Consider the following 16,684-nt stretch of genomic DNA (forward strand, 5'->3'; position numbering starts at 1 on the left):
TTGATATGGTTCCATAAAGATTTTCTGAGCACCCTCCATGAGCCAAGCCCTGCTGGGCATTGGGATTACAGTAGAGAAAAGACAGATGTGACATATGCCCTCATGTGAAGAGTGATGAATATTAAATCAGGGAAGAATAGGGTACTCTGGGGCATTCAGCGGGGAGGTTTAAATTAGTTTGGGGTCCATCAAGGATGAGTAGGAATTATTCAAGCAGGGTACAGGGACCTGGTGCGTGATGACTTTTGCCTTTCCTTACATTTTTCTGGACTGTGCTTTCATCTCCTGGCTGCCTACTGCTCAGGCCTAGCTTTCCCTAACCTCACAGCCCTCATTCATGTCCCCAGTCTCCATATGATGCCTGTAACTCATAGCTTGGCTGTGCAGCTAATTACACACCACCTTGCTAGCATTGGCTTCTGTTTCTCACAGTTAGTCTTGTCTGTCCAGCTGCATTTTAAGACTTTATGCTGTAGCCAATGCAGTTAGCACACTAACTGCTCAATAAATATGTTTGATCATGTCAGATCATAAGTAAGAAATAATTGGTACCCCAGTGGCTCGTCCACATAATTCTTTGTAAACCTGGTTTGCACCACTCAGAATACGTTATCTCCCTGTGAAATCTCTCAGTAAATCTCAGCTGCACAACGCAGATTGAGTTATCTCTCGGTATATCTCATGCTCTTCTTACCCAGCATAAAACAAAGACATGGTTCACAGTAGTATATGTCTGGTTAATTTTTATGTCTCTAAAATCCTATTGGTCATCCAGGATTAGAGGCAGAAAAGAATATTCCTGTGTTCATTATCAGGATAAAACAGATAGTAAAGTGTCCTAAAAATGTCCACACTGGTAAATATTTTGAGCTTCCTGCATTATTAATCTGTATCTTTTTTATGCAGACTCCAAATGTAACTAGTAGTTAAAATAACCCTGAAAAGTGCCTTGATTCTAAAGTTCTTATTAAAAATTTAAAACACCCCAGAATAAGAAATCTTCAAAAGAAATATTCAAATATGGATTTGTTGAAAGAAAGGAAAAAAGACACACTTTAAACTTCAGTGGCAGAGGGTGGGGGGCAGTAAAATTTGACCCACGCGTAGGTGTTTGTGTTTTTAATTATGTTTCCCAAAGTTGTTGATCCAGAGTTCTTGCTAGAGCCACTGGTTTGTTTGGCTATCATATCTTTCTGTTTCAGGGTCTATGCATTCTAACAAGACTGTACTCATGCATCAATGTATTTTCTTGGTTTTGATCCACAGAACAGAACAAAGGAATACAAAGTCATAGGCATGTATTCAGACGGCATAAATGTCCTGGGCTTGATTGTCTTTTGCCTCGTCTTTGGAATTGTCATTGGAAAAATGGGAGAAAGGGGACAGATTCTGGTGGATTTCTTCAATGCTCTGAGTGACGCAACCATGAAAATCGTTCAAATCATTATGTGGTGAGCACACGCCGGTTAATGCCATCTTGCTTCCCCTGACCCTTCAAAACTAGCATGAAGAGATTTATGTTTCTCAGTTGACCTCACCTTAGAAGAGGGTATCCAGACACTGGAGTATTAAACAATTCCATGTATTACTTAGGACTTAGGTCACTAACAAAAGTCTAGATATCAGCCATTGTCTTTTCTACCAAAGTCCTGGATCATCTTGCAACCAAGCAACATTTATGTAAGAAATAACTCTTAAAGGAGTGATTTGAAAGAGTTTCCTGCACATCAGAACACAAGGTGCTTTCCTTCCCAGGCCCCAGGCAGAAGGGATTTTCAGAATATTTACAGTTGGTACGACATGGGCCCTAACGCATCCAAATAAAAGCTGCCGTTGGTGAGCATAGCAGTGGCACCACCTGAGTATCTGCCCTGTCCCTAGAGATGCCAGAAAGTCCACCTTTCCTAGGAGACCTCTGCCCCGCTTATCTCATGGCAAGTTGGTTCAAAGTATAGACATTGGCAGTGACATTTCAGTCACTTAATCCTGCTGAACCTCAGCTTCATCATATGTAAAAAAGGATAATAACGTCTGCCGCTAGAGCTGGGAGAAGTACATTAAGTGAAATGGTGCATGTAAAATTCTTAACCCAACACAAAGCACGTAATGACAGCTCCACAAACAGAGCTATTACGACGACTTGCACGACTAGTTCTACTGCTCTGTTGCTGATACCACTACCTGGGAAACAAGACAACCATGTCCAGAAAGAGCCAGTGGCCATATTTGGACAGTCAAGCTAAGGAGAGATCTGCAGATGTGACAGTAGGCAGGGTGTTTGTGTACCAGAAGCAAGGCATGGGGTATGTACCAATTTAACCACACCTTCTAACCAAGTGTACCCCTTACAGTAGCTTAGGTGGGTAGAAGTTAAGGTGCACAGGGGTGCTGAAACCTGGTGCCAATGTGGTCCAGCAGGGCTGAAAGTGAGACCTTAGCTTCATTGTGGACTCCCAGCTGAGGGCACATGCCAAGCCCAGGTGCATGCCCTGGCTTGTTTCTTCCCCATCATTCCCACCCTGAGAAAATACTTGATGACAGAAGTGAGTCTTTCTTATGTTTACTTTCTAGCTACATGCCGGTTGGTATTTTGTTCCTGATTGCCGGGAAGATCATAGAAGTCGAAGACTGGGAAATATTCCGCAAGCTGGGCCTTTACATGGCCACCGTCCTGAGTGGGTATGTCAGACTCGAGGGAAGAAACAGAAACATCATTTGAGCCAATGGATTTCTGCTGAGAGCCTGCAATTCAGTTGGTTAAAATTGGCTTCTCTCCCACGTGCAGGGAAAGATGGGGTTCAGAGATAAGAGAGCAGCAGGGAGGAGGGCTGCCCTTTAACGGCTGAACTGGAGGTGGATCGCACTGTGCTAATTTCCAGATCTTGGCAGAACAGCCTGGACCATGCTTTGTCACTGCCTTTATTAGTTGTCTTAAAATCATTTCTTAAAAGAAAAACCCACTGGTGGCCTCTCTTGGTCTGCTCCTGGCCTTAACTTCTTCAAGGATGTAAACCAACCAAACCAATGAGAACAGGCCCCACGTACCCCGAGTCTGAAAGAAATTAAGCAGGGCCTAAATTAAATCAGACTGGAGCAAGTAGGAGTGGGATGGCTGGTTGGTTCCACTCCTGTTGGTGGGGCTGGTAGGCACAGTCACAGCCTGCATCATTGGAGAGGGTGCTAGGAGAATCTTTAGATTGGTAAGAACTGTGCAAAGCAGGAGGGCAGTAGGAGACAGGTTGTGTGCATATTTATTGTAGCCCACTTATTGGTTCTTGAGGGGAGATGTGGTGGGATAGGTTATGAGTGGTGTGCCCAGATATCTAGCTAGGGGCAGGATACGTCACATGTGCTAAGAAATATGGACCAAGGGAATGACTAAACATCATCAATTGACTCCCATAGGTCCTTGCCCCCAAACACCCAACTGGAGCAATCAGCTCACCTATTGGAACTCAGATGCACTGGGGACTTTCCACGGTACAGCATTTAGTTCTTAATCTGTGTGTACCAAAAGCATAGCCCTGCTGGTCAATGGAGAAGAAAGCCAGAATCAAATCCCAGGGCCCCAGAAGTAATGGAGGTGGGACCATCCACCTTACTGGAGGCCAGGGGCTGTGTCCAGGTCATGGTGTGGCTGAGGTTTATTATGCTGAGCTATTTCATAATGGGGTTCTGCTGGTTTCTGCTCTATTGACCTATCTAGGTTTCTAACAGAAAACTAAGTCAGTTTCTCATAGTTCTAAGCCACAGGCTTTCTGTCTATAAGATCCTCTTTCCTGACCTCCAGGATCTGTTTTTTTCCATGACCATTTCTTATTATTTCCGCTTCACATAACTGATCTGTAAACTCTAAGTTCCCACTTACATGGCATCTATTAAATCAGTCTCATTTCTTAAGCCCCCTGGCAAGGAATAGTTTGGAAGATAGGAATGACAAAGAAAAGAGGGTCAGTCCTGAAGTACGACTGTGGAAAAGCAGGGATTACTTCCTCCTTATTGCACCCTGATTCTCCTCTTAGGTGGTGGGTGCCATCCAGCCAGTGGCGTGGCCCAGGCTGAGCGCTGTGATAAGGGCTATAATACTACTGGCCACAGAGTCACCAAGGAGGGAAAGGTCAGCTTGACCTGGGAAGGTGAAGGAAGGCTTCCCAGAGGAGGGGCAAGTTTTGCTGAGTCTTAGAGGAGGAATAAGAATTCAACAGCAGAAGGAAGTGAAAGCACGTTAACACGTATAGCAGGAAGCGCAGGTACAGGGCTCAGCAACGTGACACAACTTGTTCTGTGAGCCCCTAAACATGGGCTCAGCTACTGGCTTAGCCATTATCTTTGACAAGATATTTGATTTGCTGAGTCTCTTCTTCCTCATATGTGCACTGGAGACATATATTCCTGTCCTCTTTTTCATATTCTCATTGAGTCATTATGAAAGTTGAATGATATATCATGAGTAAAACTGCTGTTTGAAAAAAAGAAGTAGTATGAAGAGATGATATCATCTATGAACCTGTTTCTCTCCTGTTTACAGGCTTGCAATCCACTCCATTGTAATTCTCCCACTGATATATTTTCTAATTGTACGAAAGAACCCTTTCCGATTCGCCATGGGAATGGCCCAGGCTCTTCTGACAGCTGTCATGATCTCCTCCAGGTAAATAGAAGAGGGGTGTCTGGAAGAAGTCTGTGAACCAAGCCTTAGCAACTCTCACCTCACCTGATGAAGCACTGGCTGCAGCTGGTGGGTTTTGTAGCTGCCTTTAATTTGAGAAATGACGTCCATAGTCTCCGCCCATGTCCTTAAACATATTCCCTCACCTACTGGATATTTCCTGCCCTCTTGGCAGAGCCTGCAGCCTGGAAGGGGTTATAGTGTAGCTGGGGGCAGTGGCAAGCACAGCGCCTTCTGATTCCTGGACCTGCCAAAAGTGCCATCATGCTTTGAGATCTCGGTTTAGTTTTTGGAACAGAGGTATCTCTTCAGGCAGGGATCGAGGACCAGCATTCCTAGACCATCAGTTCCTTTCTCTGTTATCACACAGCTCAGCAACACTGCCAGTCACTTTCCGCTGTGCTGAAGAGAAGAACCGGGTGGACAAGAGGATCACTAGATTTGTGTTGCCCGTTGGTGCTACAATCAACATGGATGGGACCGCACTCTATGAAGCAGTGGCAGCTGTGTTTATTGCACAGTTGAATGACTTGGACTTGAGCATTGGGCAGATTGTCACTATCAGGTGGGGCATGAGGTCACACTCCTTTTCATCTCTCTTACTGGAATTGCCTCAAGTGAAAATCATCTGTGAAGGGAGATCAAGGATGGTCCAGTGATAGGCTGATTTTCTTGGTCTACAAAGTCCCTTCCCGAGATTAAGCACAACTATATTACAAGTAGTGGGATCGTGGTACATAAAACTGCTTCAGGTCTGGATAGCCAAAGGCATCCCTGTGTTCTCAGTCCAGTGCACCCACTAGGTGCTAGGCACAGAGTAGGTACCAAGGACTCAAGGTGGAATAAGGACCAGTCCCTGCTTTCAAGGGGTTCCTGGTAGAACGGTAAGGTACGAAGATATCTAAATAAGTGCTGAGTGGTACGGTAAAGGCTATAATAGAGGTCTGAGTTGAGGGGGCACAAAGGGAACTGAAGAAGAAAGGGTTGGCTCTACCTGGGAAGGCGAGGAAAGGCTTCCTGGAAGAAGGGAACGTTTAGCTAAGTCTTAGAAGAGGAATAAGAATTTAGTAGTAGCAGGAAGGAAGCTAAAAGCATTTTGGAAAAAGGAATAGCATTAACAGGGGTCTTGATGTAACTATGGCCTAGTTACAGAGTACAGATTATTTGGTATGGTTGACATAAAGAGTACAATGTGAAGGCAGGGATCATATCCTGAAGGGCTTTGTGTGAGGAGCTCATGGAAGGGTCTTAGACAGTCTTTCATATTATGGACAGATTTGCATTTTAGAGAGGTAACTGGTAATATGGTGGATGGCCCCAGTGGGGGCAGGAACCATAAGCTAGAAGACCAGTTAGAAGACTATTGCAAGTAAGGTATGAAAAGGCCTACATTAAGGTACTGACACGGGGGATGGAGAAGAGCTAATGAATTCAAGAGGCATTTACTGGATTCAGAGTGAGGGACAGAGGAAGGCTAAGATGACCCCCAGGATTGGTGGATGGTTCTGGATTGATGGATGGTGCTTACCAGAACAGGGACTAGTATAAGAGAAGCAAGTATAGGTGGGAACGTAAAGAGATTACACTTTTTGACACATTGAATTTGAAATGCCTTTAAGACGTGCAGGTGGAAATATGCAGTGAGAAATGTGGTCACAACTGCAGATACAGAAGTCAGAGTCATCAGCTTGATGGTGCTCATCAAGCATGTGGGTCGTGAGTCAGTTATGTATGTTTAACCATGATTGGCTGTGACCTTGACCAAGTTACTCGAATTCTCTAAGCTTCTGTTTCTCACCTGTAAAATGAAGATAATAATAGTACCTACATTTTATGCAAGGAGTGATAATTAAGTCAGATGATGCATATAAAATGCTTAGAACAGTGCCTGTATCCTGAGCACTCAGTAAATGTTGGGAATGGATGACATTACGTAGGGAGAGTTTGTAGAGAAGAGAGAAAGACGAAGGACTGAGCCCTAGAAAAGCCTAATATTAGAGGCAGGCAGAAAGGGGAAAACCCAACAGGAGAATGAGGAGGAATAGAAAGGTGGTAAAGAGAGCCATGAAACCATGGTGTCATGGAAACCCAGAGAAGAGAGATTTTCAAGGATGAAATGGTCAACAGAGTAAAATCTTGCAGAGAATTGTAGTCAAATGAAGACTGAAATTGTCTGCTCAAGTAGATGGTGAAAATGTCATTAGCGAATTTTTTTTTAATTAATTTATTTATTTATGGCTGCGTTGGGTCTTCGTTGCTGCACGCAGGCTTTCTCTAGTTGCGGCGAGTGGAGGCTACTCTTCGTTGTGGTGCACGGGCTTCTCATTACAGTGGCTTCTCTTGTTGCAGAGCACAGGCTCTAGGTGTGTGGGCTTCAGTAGTTGTGGCGCGCGGGCTCAGTAGTTGTGGTGCACAGGCTTAGCTGCTTTGCGGCATGTGGGATCTTCCCGGACCAGGGATTGAACCCGTGTCCCCTGCATTGGCAGGCGGATTCTTAACCACTGCACCACCAGGGAAGTCCTCATTAGTGAGCTTTGCCAGAGATGTTTCTCTGGAATAGCACTGTTCAATATCGTAGCCATTAGCCACACACACAAATTGGACAAAGCAGACAGCGAAGGTTCTGTCACTGTAGAAATAGGTGCCATCATAGTGGAAAACTCTACTGGACAGTGCTGCTTTGAAGTAGTGGGTTGGGATTAGAGTTAATCCTGAGACTTCAGTTTAGAGTAGAAGTTTAAGACTAAACCGGGTCCCTAGGCCTACACACAGTTGAATCCGAACCTTTCAGAGCTAATTCACTCTTGCATCCTCAGCACTTGACACAGGCATAAATCCCAGGCATAAAGTAAGTTCTTGCAGCATTCTAATGCAGTAAATTTTTAAATCTTCCCAACCCTAAATCATAAAGTATGTACTGCAGTTTGCTTGAAATTAACTGAAGACAAGTACAAACTAGACCATTTGGCACATCAGCCAGGAAGCTATACCAGTGCCTCCTGATCTGTAAAATGTATCAGTGGCTAAGGAAGCTAGACCCCAAGGAGCATGGGTAAAATTCTGTAATTTGAGTAGCAGTGAGTATGTTAAAAGTGAAACCCTGAATCATGCCTGAGAAAGTTCCACAACCACTGTGGTTCCAGCAGTTGTTACTTTTACTTCTCCAAGTGCCTTTTCCCACCTCCCTCACCACAGCCTGTGGAACCCAGTCTGTGCTTAACTTATTTCCAAGGAGTGGTTGTATGAGGTGCCAGTTCTTTTGGGTATTTGCCATTTGGGGGATGAATTCCCTTCCTCTGCCTCAGTCATAAGTTTCCTAGATCTTTCTAACCCTTTTTTTTTTTTAAACCTCACTGCTAGAGAAATAAACTTTGGGCCTAGAGACTAAATAATCAATTCACATGAAAAACCTCTCTCCCTGCTCTGGTGTATTCTTTTTTTTTTTTTTTTTTAATTTATTTATTTTATTTATTTATTTTGGCTGTGTTGGGTCTTCGTGGCCATACGCGGGCTTTCTCTGGTTGCGGCGAGCGGGGGCTACTCTTCGTTGTGCTGCACAGGCTTCTCATTGCGGTGGCTTCTCTTGTTTCAGAGCACGGGCTCCAGAATGCGGGCTCAGTAGTTGTGGCACACAGGCTTAGTTGCTTCGTGGCATGTGGGATCTTCCTGGACCAGGGCTCAAACCCGTGTCCCCCGCATTGGCAGGTGGATTCTTAACCACTGTGCCACCAAGGAAGCCCCTCTGGTGTATTCTTAAATCATACTTGCTGATAACTACTGGCCCAGAGCAAATAACAACAACTGTGAGGCCCAGAGTAATCATTGACTTAAAAAATCCTCTGGCTCTACCTGGGAGAGAATCAAATAATAAGTGTTTTTGTTTTTTTTTCAATTTTACAGGTTACAGTTGTGGCTCATGTGGTTGATGGTTACAGAGATTTTTGGATCCATAGTTTATCTCTTTCTATGGTCCTTTTGGACTGGACATCAAAGAAACCATCCACCTAAAACATTCCCTTTCGTGGTTTTATCAAAATATTCACTTATCAAAGGTTACAACTGATTGAAAATGGGATAAAGTTTCTTATAACAAAAGATAATTATGGGATTTGGGGCCTAGAAAGAGCTTAGAGGGAAAAAGTAGCAGCAGTGGTAATAGTAGATGTTTTTATGATAATTTTAATAGTAATACTAGCAGCAGTAGTAGTTGTAACAGCTGCTGACGTAGCAAAATGGCATCAGTTTTAAGCATCTACTACATCCAGGTGCTATACTTGATGCCTTACATATAGTACCTCATCTAATCTTAACAGCAGCCCTGCAAAGTAGACATATTCTCCCCATCTTACAGGCAAGAAATTGAGACTCAGAGAAGTAACTTGCCTAAGGACACACCGTTAGTAAAACGGCAGAGCTGGATCTGTCTGCCTCTAAAACCTGTGCTCACTCTAGCTCACGACTCAGTCCCCAACCTGTATGGAGAGCTGAGTTTCAAATGGCCTGACCTAAAACTAGATCTCAGTGCTAGGAAAGAACTTTCTACCAATGATTATTGTGTTTTCTTCTGTGAAACCCTCTTCAGTCAAAGTGGGGTATGTTCAAGAAGAAGAAGTAGGTTTTTTATATTTTTACCCCCATCTGAAGATTTATAGTTCCAAGTTTCAGACCTAAGCCAGGCAAATGGCTGAAGTTTAATCAGCAAGGTCAAGGCTCAAGGGCAGAGTTTTCTTTGACTAAATGGATTTTGAGTTTCAAGCCCAGCCTCAATCCATAGGGACATGGTTAACCATAATGTGTTGGGTCTTCCAAGAGGGATCAGTGGGTATGGACACAAATCACTTCTGACAAAGAAAACCCACTGATGCATTCACTTTAAATGTTTTCGACCACCACTGACATAAACTTAGGTTTTCCAAAGACTACTTAAGTCAGAACAGATCTAAAGGATTATGCAAGCCTGAAACTTTTAGAGGAATTGGGACAGCCCCAGAAATCTCTAATTTACTGTAAGTTGGTGGTCACAGCCACTGAAGGAAACCACACTTGTCAAAGAACTCTGGCCTGTGTTTGACCGTGCCCTCAGAGACCACCTGTGACACATCACTAGGCAGATGAATGAACAGTAGAATCAGCTTGGTGAGAACTCTGAGGCTTTTTTAGCCCACAGAGTATGGAATTGTAGATAGAATCAGGGATTCTTCTAGTTTAAATTGACAGTGTCTCCATCTTCAGCTTTAAATCCAATGGCATCCTTGGCCCAAGGATGAGAAGGTGTATCCAGAAAATATAGGGGTCCCCTCAAGCTCATTCAAATCCAGGGACATTTCAGGGCAGGGCAAACTCTTGTTTTCTCCAAAATGACCAGATTTAAATCAGGAAGATGTTGCTGATGAAAAACTGCACATTCCAAAGAGAAAGATCCCTAGTGCCACATTTGATCTGTGCAAGAGGGATCTTTTTAAATACAAGGTAACGAAGTTCATTTGGCTGCCTCTCCTGGATTCCAGATCTTTCTTCCTTTTGCACAAAGTGCATCCACTGGTAAAAAGGAGCAGTCGGGAATAAACACTTGTACCTTGGACAGGAGTCACAGCTATTTCTCAACTCAGTGCCCTAAAGGGCAGCTCCCAGAGAGGTCAAGAGACTTGTGATGTAAAAGAAAGTACACTGAAACCTGTTTGGCCAGTGCCTCATTCCTTTGCCTTCACCTGGAATACCCTTGCCCATCCACCCCCATCCCCACCCCTTCACCATCCTTCAAGGCAGTGTAAATTCCTGGCACACATTAGATGCTCAATAAATGATTGCCTGGGTGAATAGATGGAGGAAGGGAGGAAGAAAGCACGTGGAGAGGTACTTGGCACTTGTTTAGGATGGATGGCTACATGGATGGGTGGATAAAGTCCTCCATTAACACCTCGGTTGGTAAACTCTTGCCTTCCTGTTAAGTGTCTCTCTAGCTCATTTTTTGTGTGCCACTCACGCAGTTCCTCTCCACTTCCTCATGTTAGAATGACTTGCTATATCTCCCCCCTGGAAAAAGACCATGCTCTTCTCAGTCTTCCACAGCTGTCTAATGAGGCAGAGCTTGTGCCCAGCAGAGAACAGATTCTGACTGGCCAGTCTAGGGACAGAGCAGTAACAGCCAACAGGACTAACCGTTTTGGACCAGGGCCCTTGAAGGGAGAAATGGGTGTCTGACTCCTTTTGTGTTGGTGTGTTTTGCCTACAGTGTCACGGCCACAGCCGCCAGCATCGGAGCTGCCGGTGTGCCCCAGGCCGGCCTGGTGACCATGGTGATCGTGCTGAGTGCCGTGGGGCTGCCCGCTGAGGATGTCACCCTCATCATCGCTGTCGACTGGCTCCTGTGAGTTGGGATAAACGCACTGCCTCTGGCGGATGGGAAGGCAGGCTTCCCAGCCATGGATAATCTGCAGTCTGTCATCATTCTCCCCTCAGATTGCCTAATGAGCCATCTGTTGCTGCTTTAATTTCCCTCTGCCCAGGCCATCTGATAACATGCTTAAAAACTAACTCCTCATAACTGCAAGCAGTGATTTTATAAAGCTTGTGATCTCCATTAACTCATTATACCTGGTAATGCTCAAGGTTAGGAGCTGGGTGTGGGATGAGATAAACATAAAATAATAAGGTGAAGAAGCTGGGCAAGGCCCCAGACATTCCAAACCCAATAGGCCACCCTAGCCTATCCCAGCATCATAGGTTCAGAACCGCCTGGTTCAACGTCAGCCTACCTTCCCAAGATCGTCAGTACCATCAGGGCAGTAGCACAAGCAAAGGCTTTGGGATGAGACTAATTTGGATTTGAATCCTGGTTCAGTGTCTTACTGGCTCTCTGACCTTGAGCAAGTTCCTTAACCTCTCTGGGGGCCAGCTGCATTACCTATGAGATGGGAAAGATTCTGTCTAGTTCATGGGGTTGGTATAAGGACTGAGTGAGCTACAATGAGAGGAGTGTCCAGAACAGTGTCTGGCTGGCAGTATATGCTCAATTAACAGCAAGTTTAATTGTTATGATTAGAATGAGTTGGACCATTCAGGCCTGAACCAACAATTCATTCTCTCTCTAACAACAGACACACGCATGCACACACCTACCTAAGGAACACAGCAGAACATCTGGGTAAGAACATGCCTTTTGTGACCCCCAAGGTTAAAGTTAGAATGAGCCTGGTTCCTGGCTTTAACCTTGATACCCACTCTGTGCAGTGGTCTTCCAGCATCTGGGTGTGGCTCTGTCCCCTGGCCATCAGAGGAGAGTTTGCTCCATATTGAGCCTTCACTCAGAACCAGCCAGCTTTACTGGGGAGTACAGTGCTATGTAGTTTGCAAGTAGCAGCTGAAATAGTAGAGAGGGAAGCAGAAACATTCCATGTGGCTTTGAAGATACCGTCACATCCCAGAAGGCAGAAGCTTCTGCACTTGGGAAGCTGCTATGGGGCCCCCTCAGCAGCTAGCTGGTTCTTCAAGGCCCAACTGAGGTGGCACCTTTCTTGCCAAGACACCCTACCATTGAGGCAGGTGCTTCAATTTTTCTTTCTAGAGGTGATGGTGGATTTGCACTTCTCTCCTTTCCCTGGTTCTTCCTGAAACACAAGTGACCTTCACTTCCAAGACATCCAGAGAAGTCAAAGTCCTGACCTGATCCACAGACAAGAAGACACTAGCTGGTCCACACCAGGGTCTAGTTCAATATCCATGTTCTAAATAGCAGGAGGGCACCCAGAATGGACGTGTGTAAGCACGTGCGTAAGCGTTTTCTGTCCTGCAGGTGTAGCTTTCACAGTATTCATGTACACATTTCCTAGCAACAGTGCTCCAGCATCCAGGATGCCTCCTTCACCTACTTGGCTTCCTGCCACCAGCCTCTCCTCTGGGCTGTCTGGGGGGTACCACTGGCTGAGAGTGCCACAAGGAGTAAGCTATTCCCAGTCTGGCTGGGGTTTCTGACCCTATGCTCAGTGGTGTCCCTGATGGCTTGCTCATGGAGTGACCTTGTGTGGGAAAGAAAGGAGCACACTGGGGACACACACACCACCCACAAAACATCCAAGTTCTCTCATCTTAGCCAAAAGAAGGCTCAGAAATGCCCATAAGAAAGAGGTTGGGTGAAAGACTAATGAATCCTGACCCTCCCTCAGCTCCCCCCCAAATATCTGTGAAGACCGTGTTCACGTTTCTTTGGGAGGAGAGGAGGGAGTTTAGGGAGCTCAGTGCTGAATTCAGGAGATTCACTGTGACTGACGGGGACCCAGGGCAGCCTGTATGCTCATTCTGTGCCTTTACAAACCACCTCTGGCCCAGGCCTGTGAAGTGGAGAGCCTCTGGTCAGCCAGCCCTGGGGACAGCACTTTGTGCTTTGCTTAATTTGTAACTGAATTCCTTGGGTCCTTTCCCGTCTCCAACTTGAAGGAAAATGAAATCTGGGCCTTCTGTCTGACTCCCTCTGTCCTCCCCAGGGATCGGTTCAGGACCATGGTGAATGTCCTCGGCGATGCATTCGGGACTGGCATCGTGGAGAAGCTCTCTAAGAAGGAGCTGGAGCAGATGGATGTTTCATCTGAAGTTAACATCGTGAACCCCTTTGCCTTGGAATCCACGACACTCGACAATGAAGACTTGGACACCAAGAAGTCCTATGTCAACGGAGGCTTTGCTGTCGACAAGTCCGACACCATCTCATTCACCCAGACCTCACAGTTCTAGGGCCGTGGCTTTGGAAAACTGGGAGTGGTGAAGGACCTCTCCAGGAGAGTCATCTCTTAGCAAATTCAAACATTAAGTAAGGAAAAGAAAAACACTAACAGCCAACTGTACATTTGATTTGATATACAGACCTCTGGATTATTTTCTATATTTGAATTCACAGCTTTTGCTCTCCGAGTTCTGGGATTTGGGGGTGGGGTAAGATGAGAGAAAATTGATTGAAAGGAAAGCTGTATTACCTGGAATTTTTAAATCCTGTGGGAGACAGAGTTAGGAAGTATTTAAAGTAGTAACTGTTTTAATTAGGTAATATCAATAGATGTGAAAGAGAAACTGCTTTCTCATGCACAGACCAGTGTTTTGGGTTTTTTAAAAAAATATTCTGTCATTACTCAGGCTTTATTGCCATGGATTTCCTTTGACCTCTCACATTTTTATAGATTATAATGCATCTAAACACCCCGCCCCCCCGCAAGTTAATGTGCCAAATTGTCCATTTTGAACTCATCTCCGGCCAACTTCAAAGAAACTACTCTGAAAGAAAACAGACCAGCACGGTTCTGCAGTAACAGTTTTAAGATGTATGTGAGGTCTGGGGAGAAGAGAGAAGGGTTCTTTTTTTCAATGTACTGTATTGGGACGCTGGTAACTATTAACCCAGTGTTCAGTATAGAGCTAGATATATATATATAAATATGTATATATTTATTATTTTCATATAGTTTGCCAGACAGAGATCACAATAGAACTGTCAACGTGAAATACAGAGCTCTCCTTGTACTTGAATAATAACTACAATTTCAATCCAGATATGCTTTGGGGCTTAATCAGAACCCCTCTCTCATAAGCATAAGAATGAGAAATCATGTTGTTTGATCGTTTCACGTTTGTGTATCAGCCCCAAAGCAGAGATGTTATTCTGGTGATACTCTGAGGTGGCACGGCCCACTCATTTACAACTTCCAGATTCTACTTCTGGGAGGGAATCCATATCAGCTCTATATAAGACTATAGACAAAGTTGTCACTCATATAAGGCTGGATGTGTTTTTATCCAACTGGATGTGTTTAATACAATAATTATATTATCCAACTATAATTCTTCCAAAGTCAATTATACCTGCGTAAAAAGACAGTACTTTGCCCTTTCCTACCCACCAGGCCCAAACAACAATGGCAAGCTACCAGCTAAGTTGTATTTTAATATGGATTTGATGGACTGAAGAAGCCACATTGGCCAGAAAAGCACTGTCCCTACCCTAGATTCTTGCAGAGTAAATCCCACAACATGAGACATTGGTATCAGTGGTTCAGGGAAATTCTTCCATTGTATGAAACTTGTGTCCTCCTCCAGGGAAGTTTGTTCTAACTAACTAGTAGTCTAGTAATCTTGGCCCCTGCTCATTAAAATCTGTTGCCTGTCATTCTTCTGCTCATTTGTGAAGACAGCGTATTGAAGTCTGTGCTCGGCTCTCATCTTGTAAATAATGCTTACCATATACTTGTGTTTACACTGAGATCCAAAATAGTCCTGTTTCTGCAGTATTGCGTAGCCAATTTAAGCCTGTGCTTTTATATTTAAGAAACCAGAAACTGTGCCAAAGATCATGGAATAGTAAAACAAAATGCTCAGTATTGACCACCTGCACCTGAAATCTACAAGAGGATGATACCAAATGGTCATGTACACATAAATTATGGACCCATGATTCAATGTGAATTTTAACGTGCAAATATTGGGTTGTTGTTTAGGAAGTAAATATAAATACAGTTGAATCAGTAATTTATCTTGGGCTGAATGGTTCTACCCTCTTGGCAGCCTGCTCTGATTTGAGGCACTGGAGTTGACAGAGCCATTCGTGAACTGCAGGTCATCCTTATTTTGGAGTGAGTTTGTAACCAGCCTCTTAACACACTGTGCTGTTAACTCATAAAAGAGAACAATGTTCCATTTCAGTCTCAATAAACATTTCCATCATTCTTTCTTCTCTGCCTTTTCCTTCCCTAATCTGTTCTTTTATCTCACGCACTCCGATGGGTGTGGGAAGGGAGAGACCTGGTCAGTTGATAGTCACACGTGAAACATCTCATTGCCCTAGTAATTCCAGAGACTGCAGGAGGCACAGGTTGTATCTTACACTCCTTAGCATATCTCATCCCATACCCCCCAGGGCACATTACAATACGGAGCACGTAGTATTACGAAAAACAAACATATCTCATTGTAGTTTTGATTTGCATTTCTCTAATGATTAATGATGTTGAGCATTCTCTCACGTGTTTGTTGGCAATCTGTATATCTTCTTTGGAGAAATGTCTTTTTAGGTCTTCTGCTCATTTTTGGATTGGGTCGTTTGTTTTTTTCATATTGAGCTGCATGAGCTGCTTGTAAATTTTGGAGATTAATCCTTTGTCAGTTGCTTCATTTGCAAATATTTTCTCCCATTTTGAGGGTTGTCTTTTCGTCTTGTTTATGTTCTCCTTTGCTGTGCAAAAGCTTTTAAGTTTCATTAGGTACCATTTGTTTATTTTTGTTTTTATTTCCATTTCTCTAGGAGGTGGGTCAAAAAGGATCTTGTTTTGATTTATGTCATAGAGTGTTCTGCCTATGTTTTCCTCTAAGAGTTTGATGGTGTCTGGCCTTACATTTAGGTCTTTAATCCATTTTGAGTTTATCTTTGTGTATGGTGTTAGGGAGTGTTCTAATTTCATTCTTTTACATGTAGCTGTCCAGTTTTCCCAGCACCACTTATTGAAGAGGCTGTCTTTTCTCCACTGTATATTTCTGCCTCCTTTATCCAAGATAAGGTGACCATATGTGTGTGGGTTTATCTCTGGGCTTTCTGTCCTGTTCCATGATCTATATTTCTGTTTTTGTGCCAGTACCATACTGTCTTGATTATTGTAGCTTTGTAGTATAGTCTGAAGTCCAGGAGCCTGATTCCTCCAGCTGTTTTTTTTTTCTCACACCAGTCAGAATGACCATCATCAAAAAATCTACAAACAATAAAGGCTGGAGAGGGTGTGGAGAAAAGGGAACCCTCTTGCACTGTTCGTGGGAATGTAAATTGATACAGCCACTATGGAGAACAGTATGGAGGTTCCTTAAAAAACTAAAAATAGAACTACCATATGACCCAGCAATCCCACTACTGGGCATATACCCTGAGAAAACCATAATTCAAAAAGAGTCATGTACCAAAATGTTCAATGCAGCTCTATTTACAATAGCCAGGACATGGAAGCAACCTAAGTGTCCATCGACAGATGAATGGATAAAGAAGGTGTG

The 16,684-nt window shown here is 44.0% G+C and overlaps 1 protein-coding gene across 5 annotated transcripts in view; it reads left to right on the top strand.

Annotated features, from left to right (window-relative positions):
* SLC1A1 (solute carrier family 1 member 1) overlaps positions 1–15,380 on the top strand; it is a 62,756-nt gene extending 47,376 nt beyond the window's left edge. For 3 of the 5 annotated variants that reach the window (XM_032636043.1, XM_032636041.1, XM_032636042.1), the window contains 6 exons: positions 1,267–1,451; positions 2,572–2,679; positions 4,529–4,651; positions 5,040–5,234; positions 10,902–11,036; positions 13,150–15,380. In XM_032636043.1, the coding sequence (XP_032491934.1) occupies positions 1,267–1,451; positions 2,572–2,679; positions 4,529–4,651; positions 5,040–5,234; positions 10,902–11,036; positions 13,150–13,396 (993 nt within the window). In that variant the 3' untranslated portion in view covers positions 13,397–15,380. Of the gene's footprint in view, positions 1–1,266; positions 1,452–2,571; positions 2,680–3,405; positions 3,481–4,528; positions 4,652–5,039; positions 5,235–10,901; positions 11,037–13,149 lie in introns of all 5 variants that reach the window. The other 2 variants (XM_032636039.1, XM_032636044.1) reach the window with 2 other exon arrangements.
* The last annotated feature ends 1,304 nt before the right edge of the window (positions 15,381–16,684 follow it).

This window comes from Phocoena sinus, chromosome 6, assembly GCF_008692025.1.
Source record: "Phocoena sinus isolate mPhoSin1 chromosome 6, mPhoSin1.pri, whole genome shotgun sequence".
Lineage (NCBI taxonomy): Eukaryota > Metazoa > Chordata > Mammalia > Artiodactyla > Phocoenidae > Phocoena > Phocoena sinus.